Source organism: Catharus ustulatus, chromosome 3, assembly GCF_009819885.2.
Source record: "Catharus ustulatus isolate bCatUst1 chromosome 3, bCatUst1.pri.v2, whole genome shotgun sequence".
NCBI classification, from domain to species: Eukaryota; Metazoa; Chordata; class Aves; order Passeriformes; family Turdidae; genus Catharus; species Catharus ustulatus.
In genome coordinates, this window is record NC_046223.1 from 75,575,747 (window position 1) to 75,595,035 (window position 19,289).

The window sequence follows — 19,289 nt, forward strand, 5'->3', positions numbered from 1 at the left end:
ACCCCTGAACACGAGGCAGGTCTGATCAGCTCAGAACAAAACAGTATTCTGAGGCTCAGTCTGACATGAGGAGCAATAGCTGGACTGCATATGATGAATATCTTCTCTGACTAAGCCACTTCTGCATCATAAAGCATGGATCAGGCTCTGGTTGCTAACCATAGTGCATTAAAAACAACTTATGCCTCTTCTCAAATTAGGAGTAAGATGTACAGCTATTCCTCCTCTGAGAATATAGGGAGAATGCTTCAATGAGGGAGACAACAAACTAATGGCCCCTCTCAGTAGTAATCTCTTAGATTACTACAAAGGGAAACTGGGATTCCAAATTTTCTCTTATTTTGGACTGGGCTCTGAACAAGCACTGACTTTCCCTGTACCACCTTCATACTGCCTGAACTCAAATTAAATTAGATCCAGATCAAATACCAATATCCATTTTATACAGCTTATAGAATCATAAAATAATTAGGGTTGGAAGATCCCTTAATCATCCTCCAGTTACAATCCCATCCTCAGAGGCAGGGACACCTCATTAATTTTTTGAAGGCAGCTACTCTGTAGATTGATAGGCACAAAAAAACCAGTATGGAAGACTGCATCTACACTTCCATGGACCAGTCACATAAATTCCTTTGCACAAAGCAGAAACATGGGGGATTGAATAGAGTTGGATGGTGCTGTCCAGGGGCAGCTGTAATGTGCACTTGGAGTATTGGTCTCTAGCATAACTCTGGGAGTCACACCAGAATTAACATGGTCTTTTACTGGCTGCAATATTAAGTAACCACAGAGCTGTTTTTACTCCAGAAGATGTATCCCACACTGAGGAGCTGAAGAGCATGGACACAATTTATTTTTTTTTTAGCTCTGAAGTAGATGAGATATCTCTTCTTTATTATTGCAAAACTTTAACAATTCCTTAGAAAAATCATAAAACCGAGTCCTAACATTTAGGACATAAACACATTTTTAGAAATATAAATAGTTAAATAGATACATGAAATCATTCTTTGCCTCAGAGTCAACCTACAATCTCACGGGACTTTAAAATAGGGGAAAGCCCTCACAATTTATTGGAGAAATATCTAGACCAGTTTATGCATGCTTTATACCTCTTCTTCCGCTCTATAATAAAAGTATCAACTCCTTTCATATCCACGTTCACAACAGTAATAAAAGTACATAAAGCAAATATGAATCTCTCAAACAATGTTAGTTTAAGCAATTATCATTGTAGTTGCTATACCAACATATGTCTTGACCAGGATGCCCTCTGGGGAATTGTCCATTCAGATGAAGGAAATCCATAGCTCTAAAATCATCTTTAAAAAAGGCATACATTATCATCCTAAGCAACTATTCAATAAGGGAGTGTAAAATGTGGGTGATTAAAAGAGAAACAAAGGAGAAAGGAATGAAGAATTATATCCATCTTACACCAAGGAACCACTGATCAAATGGAAGAAACACACATAAACAGTAATAAATATTTTTTCTTCATTTACTTCATTTTAACAATTTGAAATTAAGTCTTAAATGGCACAAGTCATACAACACAATTTCTAAATCTTAGTTGAAACATGATATTCAACTCCAGTCCTAAACTCACAGCTGAATATTTGTCTTATCCTATGACAGGAGAGAACCTCTTCCTAAGGTCAAGCAACTACTTCCTTTCAAAAGGTTCCGCTCTCTGCCTGCCTCAAAACCCATCAGTTTGCACTTGAACTCCAGCATATATAAAATCTTAACAGTCTTTAACAAGTAGAATTTAAATTCACTTACACAAAACACCACAAAAAAAGAGAGAGGATAACCTTTCTAAAACTGATTGATTTTTTCTGCCTCTTCAGAAATCGATTTCAAGGGAAAGACAAACAAGATGTTGTAGATGAGATTACTGTTTATCCATGGGAACAACTAGTATCATAATATGAAGGGCCTGACCACTCCAGAAAGAAATATCATTTTAAAGAGATTACATCCACGAATAATTCTTTATGCTTTTCAAATAGACTACAGTAGTTTCATGAATACAAGCCGCACGGATTATAAGCCGCACCCCCGGTGCCTCGACAATGTTGCTGTCTTTGTCAATAGATAAGCCGCACCCCGAATATTAGCCGCACTTTCGTTCGTCGCGAGAATCCGTGCGCAGCTTTCACAAATTGGCCAATTAGTAAGAGGATCGCGGCATAGCGGGCTTTACTGGCTCGGGGCGGGGCCAGGCAGGCTCGGCCCGCTCATGGTTGCCGACGGGGCCGGGTAGCCCAGCTCAGCGCCACGGCTCGGCGGGGCTGGCCGGGTGGTGCTGCCGCCGCCGCCGGGCTCGCTGGCCCCCCTCTCCCGTCAGCACCGCCCCGCTGCCGCGTTCGCTCGCCCGGCTGGCAGGGCTGCCGCCGCCGGGCTCGCCGCCCTCCCCGCGCCGCTTTCGCTCGCCCCGCGCCGCGCCTCGCGAGCGCCGCGCCCGCCCCGCGGCGCTTTCGCGGCTCGCGGCTCGCGGCTCGCGGCTCGCGGCTCGCGGCTCGCGGCTCGCGGCTCGCGGTTCGCGGCTCGCGGCCGCGCTTTCGCGGCTCGCGGTTCGCGGCTCGCGGTTCGCGGCGGCGCTTTCGCGGCTCGCGGTTCGCGGCTCGCGGTTCGCGGCGGCGCTTTCGCGGCTCGCGGTTCGCGGTTCGCGGCTCGCGGTTCGCGGCTCGCGGCTCGCGGCTCGCGGCTCGCGGCTCGCGGCTCGCGGCTCGCGGCTCGCGGCTCGCGGCTCGCGGTTCGCGGCTCGCGGCCGCGCTTTCGCGGCTCGCGGTTCGCGGCTCGCGGTTCGCGGCGGCGCTTTCGCGGCTCGCGGTTCGCGGCTCGCGGTTCGCGGCGGCGCTTTCGCGGCTCGCGGTTCGCGGTTCGCGGCTCGCGGCTCGCGGCTCGCGGCTCGCGGCTCGCGGCTCGCGGCTCGCGGCTCGCGGTTCGCGGCTCGCGGTTCGCGGCTCGCGGCGGCGCTTTCGCGAGCGCCGCTTTCGCTCGCCCCGCCGGCAGGGCTGCCGCCGCCGCCACCAGGCTCGCCGGCCGCCCCCTCCCGTCTGCACCGCCGCCGCGTTTCCTCGCCCTGGCCGGCACTGCAGGCCCCCGCACCGCCGGGCTCCCCCACGCTGCTGGCCCCGATTATGCTGGGCTTCCCCCGCTGCCAGGCAGCCCCACCCGCCGGCCTTCCTGCTTCTGCCATGCTCCCCTGCGCTGCTAGCCCCAGTTCTCCCGGGCTCCCCCGCCCTGCTGGCTCAGGCTCTGCCGCCCGCCCCCGACACTGCTGGCCCCGCCTCTGCCAGGCTTTCCCACCTCTGCCGGGGCCGGCCGGGCTCCAGCTTGGCTTGGGGCTGCCGCGGGCTCTCACTTCCGTGTTGGCAGCTTTTAGAATTTTGTTAATAGATTAGCCGCCCCGGAATATTAGCCGCACTTCCGGGTTTCCACCAAAATTTTGGTCAAATTGGTGCGGCTTGTATTCGTGAAATTACTGTAAATTATCTACTAATTCGTTGTGAAATTTATTTAAAAATTATTATAAGAGAGTTTATGTTTGGGGTTTTTTTCTCTTTTAAATATTAACGGTAATAACAGGTAGGACAAGTAGATCAAAATATATACAATAATACCCACTTTTTCATTTTAATTCCCATTTCTAATTATGTCATGGCTTCAAAACATGCTTTATTGAGATCAGGTCTATCAAGGCTGTCAACAACGTATCTTTGAATATGGAGAGATCATTAAACAAGAAATATTTTTTGCTGACTTTTTTTTTGGATGGAAGAGAATTATTTGAAATTGTTGAACAAAGCGGTTTCTAAGTATTAAAACATGAATTTTCTAACTGAATTGATTGTTTTAAGGGGTAACCTGTTCTTGAAAAAATAATAAGGTTCTAAAATATTTTAATCAAGGTGAATATTTCTAATTTACACAAATCTAAATCAATAACTGTCACCACAGCTCTCTTCTTTTTATCATCACATGGTTAAAATTTGAAGCTTTAACTTTCTTTCCTGTTTCAGAATAATAATTTAGAAATTTAGAAAAAAAGATAAAGAGAAAAAAAGGAAACAAACTACATATTACTTGCCTTAAATCTATAATGTTAAAGTGTTATTTTAAAGCTTAAGTCAAAAATTTTGTTGCCTGAGACTTTTGGTAACATCAGCCAACAAACTTGTCATAAGGTAGCCTCTAAATGTCACTGCCTTGAATTTTTTTTAAAAAGCACAAAGAAAAACATCAGTTATAATGACTTTTGCACACAGTCTTCTCCGTTCCCTCCTCCTTTTGGTACATACATCTTATCTGAGCGTGAACAGCAAGCAGGTGTTCTGTCCTGCTGTAGTAACTGCTGTTCATCTAGCAGAGTAAGCCTTCTCTACAGGTAGTTTCACATTGTTTCTTGACTTCATATTTTTAATTTCATATTTGGATAGACAGTAGCATCGTGTAATGAGCACATCAACAGCCTTCTGGTTCAATGAACCATGAGAAGAATTTGAGGCTCACTATGCTCTTTTCCTGACAATGATGGATCAACCAGTATAGAAGAAGGTAGCAGCATTTCCAATAAGATTTAATGCATCTCCTTTGGCCTACTATCTGCCTTGTATCTTCCATTACAATGATATTTTCCTCTTAACCGAGGTCTTATTTCTGACCACCGCTAGACTTCAAATGACATGTAAGTTGTACAGCAATTTTCAAAGGTGCAACTGTCATGGCAAAGCTGACAGGGAAAACAAATTTTAGGGTGACTAAGGGAAAGGTAGCAACCTAGTATATTTCTGCTGGAAAGTCAGGAGTTCATTTTTAACTCTTGTAATTCATCTGCAAAACAAGCCTGCAAACTTCCTTTTGTTCCAATTGCTAGGAACTGAGACCAGGGGTCCTTTTTCACTTTTATCTGAAAAAAATGATACTAAAATTCCAAACAAATATGGCATCTGTTTTAGAACTCAACCAACACCAGAAGCAGAACCAGAATGTAGGCTTTCTACTTCACTGGGCACAATAGTGTATCTTTCAAGTTACCGTATTTTTCTTCCAAGTTTAAGTTTTAAGTAAAATCAAAAAACATAGCTGTTAGCAAGTGTTAAGATACCACAGAAAACACAGAGTGTGACCAATTTATTGGCAGCTGTGAGCTCAAACACAGAATTCAGCAACTGAAGCATACTTAGGAGAATACTTATGCTAGTAGTCCACATTATTTGTTATACACTACCTCACCAATAAAATTCTTGCAAATTATTAAAGATTTCTTACATTATGAGTAGTGACACCCTTCCTCCCTCTCACTGTGTATGTGAATAGATCTGCACACAGTCTGATGCTTTGGGCTTACCAGTGCTGTCATCATAAACAACAGTAACTGTCTTCCACTTGAAGAACTGCACAAGGTCAAGGATGGCACGGCTGAGTGAAGAGAAATCCGGATAGAGGCTGACATAGAAGGAGTCCTTGTTGTCTGACACCTGATGTTTCCAGCGGGTCTGGATATGTGGAACTCCCAAAGCGTTGCAGATGGACTGCACAGCGTTAGCCGAGGAGCTGTGGGATGGTCCGAAGATGGCTGCCACCCCAAGGGACAGCTGATCGCAGGCTGAAGAGGAGACAGAAGTCTGTCAATGATGAGAGGGAAAAAGGCAGTGTGCCAGAAGGTATTGCACAATTCATATTAAACAAAAGGCACCCCATGAAACATGACTGTCTTACTGACAGAGTTCCCTTCTTGTGTAACACTTTGACTTACACGTTTCAACTTCAGAATATGCTTCCAAGTTTTCATTACAAACTGCCGTATACTGACTCTTAACATCTAAATGGTGCTCAGCTGTGCTTATTAAACATTTCTATGTCTGCTGTCTAAGGCTAGCAATTGAATGTCTTAAAAAGTACAGACAAATAAAACAGGTTTGTGCTTAGCGGCATCTTACATCTGGAAAAGGGTCGAACAGGACAGTATCCTAATCTACGTTGTTTAAGTCATAACTTCCTCCTCGATCAATCAACACTGAGGTCCTAATTACTCAGAAATTTTACATGTGAAGTAGTTCACAGTTAAAGGCACAATTAATTTCATTAAAATGGACATTTGAATTTCTGTATCTGAAATAAGCATATTAGTCAGTACTATTTAAGGAGTAATATTTTCCCTACAATTTAATTGATGTCTGTTAGTGAAAAAAAAATTAAGTGTCCCTTCTGAAAAACTGGAAATGCTCAGTTTTGCTATACTTGTATGAGTATATAAAACTGGTCCTGAGAGTCACTCCCATGGTACTGTTATATTCAAGCGGTTCAGCTTCCTATTTTCTGATACAAGGTGGCCCTACCTGTACTGTCTATTAGTACAGTAATTTCATGACCATAAGGCACACCAGACTATAAGGTGCACCTCCGGGAGTCGGCAAATTTCGCAACTTTGTACATTATGTAAGGCACACCGGACTATAAGGCACACTTCCGGGTTCAGGCGAAAATTTCAGTCAAAAGGGTGTGCCTTATAGTCGTGAAATTACTGTAGTCTTTGGTCTGTATCATCTCCCACAGCATACTCCAGTATTATCTTGCTGAATATTTGTTAGGACATGCCAAAATGAAGGCAGGAAAAAGTAGTCAATACTGAAGACCAGAGATTTGGCCAATGGCCTTGCTCCTATCTCATTCACTACCACAGGCATAACCTTTATGAATATGCAGCTCTGTCTTCTAGGAAAACAACTCATTTGGTAAAGAGAAGTAATGAAAACCAAACTAGACATGAGTATTTATATGGGGTTTGATTAATTTTGTTACTCCACCATCAATGTTCTTGACAGCTGAGGAAACAAGCAGTAGAAACACATCTTGCTGCATTGCTTTTCTCATCAATTCAAAATTAAGTGTTGTGCACACTCTTTTCAACTGGATGAAAATATTGCCAAGTCTTTCAAGTGCATTCTATGCTGGCACACCTTGTTATTGCTGCAGAGCACCAGTGGTCTAAATAAACTTGTCAGACACACAGGATCTTCATTGCTATTCGGTGTGTTGCCTGAATGACTAGCTCAATAAAAAAACATTTATGCTAATATTGCCCTTCCTAAGAGTAATCAACAAGCTTTATGCAAATGTCAGTAAATGGGATCACTAACAACAGCAATAGCTACCAGATGGCTTTTCAATGGACTTTTTTTTTCCCTCTTTCTGAAATTTGAATAATGCAATGCTCTCACACGTGATTTAATATGGCACTGGCTCTATCAGACGCATACCAATTTTCCTAGAATATTGAGGGATATTTTGTTGCATTACATTATTCTTCACTGAAACAGTAGAAATATCATATTTGGAAATATCATCTTGCCTTCAGATTGCTTATTCATATAGTACCTTGAAAAAGCCATTAATATTTTATCTATTTTCAACTTCAAAAGTATGTGTTAATAAGACATCTAAACAGGCTATTTTTGATGCAGTGCCTGCCTACTCACTAATGGACATGATAATGAACCACAAAAATGAGTCAAATGCTTTAACTCCATTGTTAAAATTCTGCTTTGGATCCATCACAATAAAATGAACCATTTTGTGTTAACCTTTAGCCGTTGATTCTGAACTAAAGCACTATGAGCACAAATGCAGTTGTCTGTATTGTGAATTGATGATGCAAAAAGCTACTAGTACTAGAAGATTACACAGATTTTGATATAGCCTGAGCAGTTACAAATAAAGTGTTGCATTCTCATCCAAGATGCAAGTGGGGAAAAAAGAATATATGCAATCTATTCAGTATGTCTAATCAATAGCATGTTACCATTCTAACTTCAGCTATTATAGTCTAACAAGAGCTAGCAACATAATATTCAGGCTAGTAAACCCCAGGTTAGGGCTAAAAGTAGTTGCATTTTCTCAAGAAATAATTCAAGAATTAAAGATCTCAGGAGAAATTTCTCTGCTGTCAGCATCTTCCCTCAGGAATGGCGAGAAACTGTCCCATTGCATTTCACAGGTCAGCACGTGCAGGAGTCAGGAAGCAGTTGAATTTGGAAGGGGAGAAGGAAAGGAGAATGAAAGAAACAGAATCAAGATTCAGCCCCTTTATTCACTGTTGGTTGAGATGGAAAGAGTAATCTCTCTCAAAACCTGCTTTAATCTATCATCCAAAACACTAAAATAACAACTCAAAAATACCCTATTGAAAGTGTATTTTTTGCCTCTTTCTTCTACCATAAATGCTATTATGTAAAGAAATCATCTTGCTAGGCATAAATACTTAGCCTATAATTTTTCATAAATGAAAAATGACCAATTTTCATGACAATTTTTCATAATCATCTTTCAATGATCCAACTGTATGTATTTCTGTACAAATAAAGATGCTCTCTTTTCATGCCTAACAATATTCTATATTTGAATAATTTATTCGTCAAATAAACAGATAAAACAGGTTAGCAAGATTAACTCTGTTGATCTGTTAAAATAAGTGGTAAAAATTTCCTCTCAGTTCTAAGTTGAACACTTAATTAGTATTAAATTCCACATTTAAGATGTCCTTTCATGTACACTAATCACGACCCAGAAGATTTTCCTTATGTATAATTTCTAATATTACATCAAGTGTTTCTCTCTTCTTAGCCCACAATAACACCAAAATTCCTTTACTGTATAAAGCTTTTTGTCTTTAATGCTTGGGAGAGACATGTTGGGACCAGATCACTTGGCAGATTTAGTCTAGAAACCTGCCATAAGACACTCACGATGTCCTCCAATTCTTTCACCCTTATTGTCTTGTTGTATCTAGCATTCATATGAATTGTCCTCCTCAATTTATAAAAAAGTGTTTTTAAAGAACATGTAATACAGTGTAAAATTCAGTCTAACTGAGTTTTGACATGAGGTATTGTGCTTTCTTCCATAAATACTTATTGAAATTTTTGGTGTTTGCACTTTCCAGGAAACAGCAATGATGCAGACACTTGAGCCTGTTGTCCCCGACTTAAATGTAAAGCAATCTGAAAATCTGATTTTTAATTTATTTTTTTTTAAAGCAAAGATTTTAAAAATTAGGAAAAATGTTCAAAATTAATTTCTACTCTTAATTCTTCTGTAAACATATCATTTGTACTTAGGAGAAAAGAGCTTAACTCATACGAGACATGAATCTGACTGTGATAGCCTTAAGCACAGACTTAATACGTAGGCTTATTTTTATGTTATGCTGGTAAAAGATGCACAAAATTACAATTATTATTTACCTTTTGAAGTCCATGATTAACTAAATAAAGGCATTTGTGAAAATGTACTTGAAGTGACTGAATGCTTAAAATTGAATCCCATGTTCAGTAGAATCTGGGGGAACTTGGCATTTTACTGGATAAATTTTGGAGATAGTGAGATTTCTCACTCCAAAGGAGCTGTTCTCAGAAACACCCTAGTCACAATGTTCAGTGATTTATTTCAGATTTTAATATTTAAGGGAATAGCTTTTAGATAGGGTTAGTGGGAGCAAAGGTGGCAATGTAATTGTTAAGCAGTTGCCATTACAACCTTTAATAAAGCATTTTTTTAATGTCAGTGACAAAAATGTCAGTCTCATTGCATAAGGCTTCACCAGATAGACATTTTTTCAGGTAAGTAAACTAAGTGAGCATTAGCTCTTACTTTAAAAAACTAAATATGCAAAAGGTTACCTTTTTTGGATGCTTCAAAACTGTCATAGAGATTTATCTTTTGTGTGTCATATGTTAATGTGGTGTTTGGCAGAAGAGTTCTGTTTCTGTTGATTGTGTTCACAGCAAATCTGAAGGCTAATTCTTCTGCTCCCATTGGACCAGATTCCACACACTCAAAAATGCCTCCTGGAAAAGGGACAAAGACAAAACAAAATGAAAAAAAAAAAGACACTAGTAAGCAAAAAGAACATAAAATAACATCTTTAATAATCCTTTCGGAAAAGATTCATCAGCATGAAATATTTAATTTCATAAACCTGATACAGTGCAACTCCTGATTTTGATGAGCTTTGAGTCAGGAAACAAATAAACCAGCAATGATTAGAACTTACCTTAGGGAAAACATGTTGGTTTTTTCCCATTCAATACTCATTTTGGTATTGGGAATTAAAAAAAAAAAAAAAGTGTAGCATTACATATTAACCACACAAATTAAATTAGAAGACAAATAGGAGAGGGATGAAGTATATTTTATTATTACATAGTTACTACCACTAGTGTTACTATTTTATGTAGTTGAAGTTGAAATGAATGTTTGTCCCTTCCAGATCTTCCACGACCTATGTGTGTGTGTCAGGTGGAAGGGAGACTTATGGGTTCTTGCTTTCTACTTATAATACATTAATAATTAACTCAACAGTTCACTGAAAATACAACATACAAAAGAGTATAGAACTGGTTTGCCTCAAATTGCCTCCAGAAACTAAAATCTAAAGCTATTTTAGCCTGACTGTTTGTCTGAACTGGTAAATATGTTGAGCAAAAAGTTCAGATTTTGCACTTTCACACTGAACTGCATGTAGATGCTAACTTCATTCTCAATAAATAGAGGAATCCAAAAAACTACATCCTGTATAACCTCTATCATGCAAAGAAAGCATCATCAAATAAGGCATGCTACCAGAGTAGGACATGCCCCAAATAATAAACAATTTCTAGAACACTTTTGAGCCAACCTTCATGTAAATGAAGCAGATATATTTGTGAGACAGTGCTGTGCTTCAGCTTTTCTCATTAATGAGATATTATTGTCCATAGAATGTAAATTTATACGTACTTTGGGGTAATAAAATTTATTCTTGGATCTGCAAAGCCAAGGATACTGTGACCATGAAAGTAGTTTTGAGGTTGTGTCCTTACTGTGGTGACATGGAATGCCTCAGAAAAATGACCAGCATCCTTATGGTCCCTTCAGCCCTCTGTTAAAATGAGACCTGTCGATACCAATGGACAGACAATGGCCATCATCACAGGATCACTAATTACAAGCTAGGTATTGTGCCTTTGAAAGAAATGTTACTCATTCACTCTTTCCTTGCTTGTATTTATTAATTTCCAAAGTAATGTTGCTACCTGGACTTGTACTGTCTAAAAAAAATTATTCAACACTGCTACTTTCTCAGCAAGAAGCTCTCACAATATGAATATCCAATAACTGGATCAAATCAAACTTCAAGAACTGCAGTCAGTTTGTAAACAGTCTTGTGAGTAACCAAGCATCTGAACTGTTGTTAAAGCAAAAAGATGTGCATTTACCATTTACTGGTAGTATCAAATATAAAAATTAAAAATTTGCAAATCTTCTTCCTCTTGAAATCCATTTCTCACTACAAAATTGAGGCATTAACTTTTTTTTCCTGCAGATCAGCCTTTTAATTTCTGGCAAAAGCCATAAGAGTAGATGCTTATATAATATTGCAGTAATTCCACGACTATAAGGTGCACCCTTTCGACTCAAATTTTGATCGAAACCTGGTAGTGTGCCTTATAATCCAGTCCATCTTATATATGGACAAAGTTTGGAAATTTGCCAAGACTCGGAAGTGCGCCTTATAATCTGGTGCACCTTATAGTCATGAAATTACTGTACTTTAAAACCACAAGCCCTAGCCACTGATAAGATGTGACTAATAATTATTTAAACATTTGTCATTTCAAACTGGAAAAGAGGCAATGATGGGAAAGGCAGACTCTTTAGAAAAATTAAATATCTAGGGAAATCCAAAATGATTGAGCATAGAATATATATATGTATACGTGTATACAATCAGTAACCAATATTAACAAAACTGTAGAAGTTAAAGCTAAAGAAATGTAGACAGTATTCAGTAAATATATGTCTAGTACACTTCAAAACAAAAAAAGACCATGTTTATTTACACAATAATGGAATATGAACATGAAAGGTAACCTACTGCTTCTGAAGATAGTGGAGTGCTTTGTTCAGGGACACAGATTCTAATAGACAAGGTTTTGTGCTGCTAAGACTTAGAGAATCCAAACACTGATATTCAAACAGTGACATAGGAGGATAGTATTTTGATTTGGGGAAAATATTTTTAAATTGTTGTAGAAATCTAAAAATTAGTTAAATGACAAGTATAGATATTCAGAGAATAAAAAGACATTTCCATAAATAAAATGAAAATTAAGATAGATCTCATAGGCTTTCCTAAGGCATCTGGAGGGCAGCTATTTAAATACTTTTGAATAAACCAGTATCACACAAACAATTACAAAATCCTAATTATATCCTAAGCTAAATGGATTAATTAAAAGAAATAAACATTATAGTTTCTTTGTTCTCCTGAAATTTTTACATTGGAAGTTTTATTCTCTAATTTACATGTGTCTGAAGTTCAGTACAACCTTCCTTCTGTACTCTTGCATTTTTCATTATGCTAATTTTTAAATCCTCGAGGCAGGGAATTCCCTATCAGAGATTCAGTCACTACTCTCAGAAAAGAAAAAAAAAAAAGGAGAAATAGAGAAATTTTGTTTTGACCTTGTTTATCTCCTCTGAATGGCCATGATATGTAATTACCCACATACACCATTCAGTGATTTGTTCTTTCACTCACTTCACTGACTTATTCTCTATTCCTGTGGATAAAAAATACATCCCAAAACCTGGCATCATATGGTCTGTCTGTTTCAGGGTATATTTCCACTCCTAAGAAAATGAGAAGTAGAATAACCTGCTTCTGTTGTTCTATGATTAGGATATTTCGCTAGGAGGAAGAAAAACTTATTTTCTGCTCCTGAATATTTTCACATTTTGCAGTAGGTAGACACTTAAATTAAAAATAAGAACCCTAGAGGAATATAAAGTATACCATGTATTTGAAGATGCCTATCTATTTTCTAAACTGTAGGTTGTGAAAAATCCACTAGAGTCCTTTCATTTCAGTTTAGTAAAATATATAGTAAAATATTTTGGATGCTGACGGGTGTCATTGTAACCTTACACACTAAGAGACCCAAATCATCTGGTTCTCAAAAGTGCTCCATGTCCTACTAATATGCAAAATGACTGAAAATGCCAGGTTCCTCAGAATATAGCTTTGGTCAAGCTTATGGAGCACACAGGGCAACCCCATTGTTTAATTCAACATCTAAATAGTTTAAATCGAACTCAACCGCTAAGAAGACCAGGAGCTCAGATAGATATGTCTGAATTCTGAATATCAGAATACATTAAAAAACAGATCCTCATTCTCCAGATGTAGAAACCTTGTCATTTTGCTTGGAAGTCTATGCGTTAGATGTTTCCTGGATGCTCAGTAAAGTCATATAAATGAGTTCAAGTATTGACAAGAATAAGAAGTTTTAAATTGAAGTTTTCCGTTACTACATAAGAAGTAGAAACTTATTCATTAACTATAAATTTACTATTATATTCCTATATTTGTCACTGAATATGTGAATAATAGCAAAAAAACCACCACCAACAACAAAAATTATGAGCACTTTTAAAGACTGCATCATGCAAATCCACTAGCTTAATACTGGGAGACAAACCATTAATTACATTGCATTTTTATCAAATGGAAAATAAAATAAAATAATTTGCTTTCTAGTTCGGATATACTTAATTATGAAGGGATGGTGGTATCCAGAAGCTGTCATAGCATATTGTGTCGTGTTGTTCCCTCCCAGGCAGGCTTTTCTTTACTGCTGCTTTACTTTGTATTCAAGATAGTCTTATTAATAGTCAAATTGAGGAATGCACTGCAAGCCTTCAGATAAGCAGACAGAAGAGTCATAAATCTTGCCATTCATATGTGGACAAGCAGCCAAACCAATGCCTATCTCTGTCTAACAGATTGAAAAATGCAGATGTTAAGATTTGGGGTTTTTTTAAACAGTGTTTATAGACCCATGGTAGGCAGAAACATTAGTTCTCAGATGCAATCAGCAGCACATCCTGGAGGAATAGCCTGAAATTCCACTGCTACCTCAAAACAGAGAGAGAAAACTTAAAAGTAGTAAAAAAATGTTTACATTATTCTTAACGTGAACTCATGCAAATTTCCTTCATTTACAGTGTTAATGATGAGATAGGTTGTCTCTGTCCTGTATTAGTTACATCAGGGAATATGGGATCATGTATCTACAGCTCAATCTGTAGCGCATGAAGTTTTATAGGCTGTGTACAGTAGGTGATAGCTGTATAGCTGAACACTTCCAGTTTTTACTGTCACAGTATCCACTTCGACAATGCTTACAAGATTTTTAGGAATGATCAACACCTGAAGAATCATAGTGATGAGGATTATTTCAGACATGCCAACCCAAGTCAAATAATCCAGAGAAATTAAAAAATATTCTTTAAATACTGCATCTTTGAAGTGACATCTGGGGTAATTCAAATTTCCTATTAATGTTGTTATGAAAGAACTGATTCTAATATACTTGAAATCCACTTGGATTTTTCATCAATTGTCTCTATTGAAAAAAACCTTTATATGGCCAAGTTCTTTTACCAAATAGATAAAAGAATGTGGTCATATAATAGGAAAAAATAGGAAAAAAACCAATTATCAATGCAATACTGATGGAATAACTGTTTGTTCAGTAACACAAACTATTGGAAAAGGAAAGAGTAATATTGTACCAAAAAGGATATAATGTAGATGTCTTTACCATTTTCAAAGGAAAAAGAAAAATCTAAAATAGTTTAAAATCATACGAGTCTAAAAATTTTGTCTTAAAATTGCTCAAATGAAAAAACCTGCATTTTCCATCAAGAAACTGTAGTAGAATTGACATTTATTGTTTACAAGTTGTCCTGTTTTCCCCATTTTTCAAATAATTTTCTTAAACTCAAAATCCAAAGAAAAAAAAAAAAAGAGTTTGTTATACATCTTGGCAAAAATTATCCCCCTGGTACTCTGAAGTACCAAATTTCACAAATAATAGATTAGCCTTATGAATGATTCAATTTTCCATCTCAGTTCCATAACAGAGACCCTTTTGAAGGGGACTTCTTGTGTGTTTTGCATTATCATCTCTATATAACTCCTAACAAAACCCAACAGAAAGAACAAAGCTGGTTAACTGCATGAATCACTAGATAACTAGAAGTTCCAGAATGAGTTATTATGAAATCTCTTCTCTTACATGCAGAGAACCTTTGCAAAAGCAGCATGCCATGGAACCTGAGCTACTGTCACCTACTTGAAAAAAACTTTATTCAAGCAAGCATCAAAAGTATGCAAGTGAGACTCCAAACAAGTAATAGAAAATTTGGCTAATATTACAGAATTTCTCCTTTGTTTCTAGTACAGTCACAGTCACCTGTTTGTTTCATGAGAAATTAATGCCATCTGATTACAGCTGCAGGTTATTTTGCAATCTGTGCCCTGTGAAAAGCGAAACCCTTAAACATGTAACAGAAGACCTCAGATCAGAGCCTATCAAATCTGTCAAAATTAAGCTTGCAAACTACTTGAAATTACCTAGCCTAAAATAACTGGTTCTAATGATATTGCAAATGCATGAACTATATACACAGAATTAAAACTTTCATGGTTTTTAAAAACGAAATCAGGATACCTAAATTCAAATATCATTCACACAACATTTTTCACATTAACAAAGTTATGGGAAAATGAACACAAATCTTAACTTTGTTTGAAGATATAAAATATTATTTTTTTCTAATATCAAACCAACAGGATAGAGGTCTTGCACACATACACACACTAGTTTTAATAGCTACAAATTTAACATTTTAGCCAAATTATCAACATGCACCAATCTGCACAAATTTACTGAATGTTATGAAGGTCTTTATTAATATACTATAAAAATTAGCATTAGACACATGTGACTTGAACACTATTTTTTTTAAATGATACAGTAGATTTTTAAATATAGCAATGTAAACCTCTTTCTTAAGTAACATTAGAAATGGGACTAAGAGCCTGAAGAAAAATTTATTTTAAAGCCCAGTAACACTTCTTCCCACCACTTGACTTTGGAAGCATACAAATGTATTTAAATTTTACTACTAAATTTATATGAATTTCCCTAGGAATTTTTTTTCCTTGCCTCAGGTCAACACTTTGAATCTATGATAATTATACTGTCCAGATTTAATCCTGATGTGACAAGTTGAAATCTCTTTTTTTGAGTCATTATTTCAGGTTAAGGAAACATGAACTCTCAGACAGGCTTTGTTTAATAAGTTGCAAAATTTGGGAGAAAATAGTTAACTGCTATTCATGATAAACAACTTTTCTAAGAGGTGTTTCAAGGCAAGATGCAAACAATTCTGTCAGGTATTATACTATTAAAATATATGCTTATACCTGACATGTTCCAATTTCAAAATTGGCCATTTGGTAATTGAAGTAAATGATTGTGCAAGGACATACCACATGGAGAAGATAATAAGTCAAAAAGAACATTATTGAGAGTTCAGAGGATGGTATTACATCATTGACCTTTACAGAGATTGAAATGATGGCTTTTTGTCCAGTAAAGGTATAGCCAGAAGGCACTGAAGAGGCTCATCCCAAAAATATAATATCACTGACATGGCATATATGGTACTGCGAGGAGGAGGCGCAGCAGGTGCTGAGCTACAGCAACTGATAGAGGCTGCTGGCTGAAGGCATTTTAGGCTTAATCAAGTGTGCCATGCACTGTACTGATAATCCTCTTTCAGGTCCTGTTATGGATTTGAAATCTACAGAGGTGGTTCAAAGAACTCCTTAAAGGTTGACAGCTTAGACTTGTGCTTGCTACAAATACAGAGCAAAATTACATCTTAGCCACTTATTTCTGTCTGGAATAGGATTTAAGAAATTGACTCACTTTCAAACAAGATATTAAAAATGAATGAAAAATTTTCTTCCTTACAACATTTTTCCATAAAGTAATGCAGTTTATAGAATTATAGATTTTGAATACAGTTGTGTGAATCTGAACAATACCACATTTTTATTACTTCTTTTCAAAATTATATTGAAAGCTTTCTCAATCTCACAACAGGAAAGAGTTGAAAAGGATTACTTGACAAAGAAAATGCTGGTTATTTGACTTTGAAGCTGGTTTTATGTGGATACAGCACTGCAGAAAAAGATAGCACACTTCAGCAGAAACCTTCATCCATTCTGAGTGCACATATGGTTTGGAGGAAGGAAGCAGGATCTGAATTTTCAGGGGTTTACTTTCATTCCGGCTGATTTCCTGAACAATATTGGACAAGATTATTACCTTAAAAATAAATATTTCATCCCAAAACCTCTCTGTGCAGACACAATTATTGAAAAATCTAACATGCTTTGAAATGAGATATAATTTCTGTTAAAGTCATCCACAGAATCAGTGTATGAAGCCATGATCACAGGATCCTGCAAATTTTGCTGTATAAAATGCATAGAACTCTTAGATTCAGCATCTAAGTGATATTTGGATGGACATTTTAGTGTCAAGACAACTTTCGGGCATGTTCAAATCCTAAAAGGGTTTGAATTATCCTCTAATTTAAGGCAAATAAAACTATATATTTTCTGATTGCACAATAAGGAACAGGCTAAATAGTCTGTCAATATTATGTTTATATTGTAAATGTTAATATGAAGAGAAAGAGTTTGGTTGGTTTTTCTTAAATGTAGGGAAACAAAAAAGAATATTATGAGAAAATAATTACTGTGGATCTCATTTGAACAATATTTTCCTTGCTTTATAAAATTGATGGAAAAGTTTTTAAAAGTTAAGTGCGTACAAATCATAAGTATCTTCAAAGTTCTTTTAAATGTAACTGAATGAATTCTAACATCTTCAAGTCAGATGTGACAAACAGTACACATCACAATCTTCCCTTTCATCAGCACAAATATGCTTTGAAATTTAATAAATGAAATATAGCTTAAAAATATTACTAGGCTGAAATATGCAGTATACATATAAAATACTGCTTTTGATAGAATCTCTACAAATATGATTCCTTTCAGTCAGAATATCAATAGAGCAAGAGTAAAGATGACAGATAAAATAACAATACCTGAACACATTCTTCTACTAGAATGTACTATCCATAAGATCTCTTCCCGCTTTAAACAACGTACATTACCTTTCTCTGACATGCTAAGCAATGTATTACAGAAAACATTTGATAATATCAATGCAATTATCACACTCACATAATAATTAGTTTCTTATGATTCACAGTAACAAAAGGAAACAAAGTAATAAATTAAGTCTGACTGCAAAAATGGTCTGGGGAGATTTTGCTGAAACGTGTCTTTCCTTCCTTTGGGTTACAAAATGTTTTGAAACATTAAAACAACATGCCTTAAAACATGTTTCTTTCCCTTGTATTTTTCTAGAGACAGTCAATATCCAGATGAAAAGCTTCTCAATAACCATGAAGAATTGTTTTTTCTCTCCAAAACTTATTTAAAGAAGATAGTATGCAAATTTAAATGCCTAAATTTTACAGAGATAGTCTTACGCTGGTCCTCGTGAAAGTTTGATATCTGTTTATAGGGTACTTACTGGGCAGTTAGCATCTTCTAACTTCCCTACTTACAGGTCTAAAGATATACAAATCATAAACCATTTAATTTCATTCTAGAAAGAGTAATAAAATACATTAGAACCCTGACACAACCAGTTTTCTAACCTCATCATAAAGACCATGAAAAAGGCTACTAATAATGCAGCCAGGTCAGAATTTTATTTTCCATTATGTTACATGCTACTTGTCTTCACAAATGCTACTTTGTGTCTGGAATCTCATTTGAGAGGCCAAACCATACACAGTCAATGAAGACAATTGTATCCAAGTTTTCACTTGCTTGTAAAATTAAAGTCTCATATCTAATTTCCTGGAAGCAATTCACAGAGAGCATGGTTCAACAGTTACCAGAAATCACTTCAAAATTCCTGGAAAATGGAAAGTCTGTCCAGGAACGAAAGACATCCAAGCAGGTAGAAATTATACTTCTTATACTGCATTATAAGAAGCTCATGCTTGGGTCTCACAACTTCTAAAGATAAAACAGAAAAGGGCTTAAATTTCAAAGTCAGAAGACAATTAGTAAAAGCTAAATATGCAGCTTACATGGAAAGGCAGCTTCAAGAAAATATACTGCTTGTGATTATTCTTTTTTTTTCAAGTAAACTGTTTAAAGCATCTGCCTATAAAGCAGAAAACAAAATCCATTATACACAGTGTTCAGAATGTCTTAACCAGCAGACAGCACACTTACACATAAGACGATTTCCAATTTTGACTGAAGATAGGTTACCACATAGGAA

General features: G+C 37.1%; 1 protein-coding gene across 4 annotated transcripts in view; it reads right to left on the bottom strand.

The window, feature by feature from the left end:
• The window catches only part of GRIK2 (glutamate ionotropic receptor kainate type subunit 2), a 374,579-nt gene that overhangs the window by 241,841 nt on the left and 113,449 nt on the right, over positions 1–19,289 (bottom strand). For all 4 annotated transcript variants that reach the window (XM_033055340.2, XM_033055338.2, XM_033055339.2 and 1 more), the window contains 2 exons: positions 9,693–9,860; positions 5,363–5,620 (listed from right to left, as the gene is read on the bottom strand). In XM_033055340.2, coding sequence (XP_032911231.1) covers positions 5,363–5,620; positions 9,693–9,860 — 426 coding nt within the window. The remainder of the gene's footprint in view (positions 1–5,362; positions 5,621–9,692; positions 9,861–19,289) is intronic.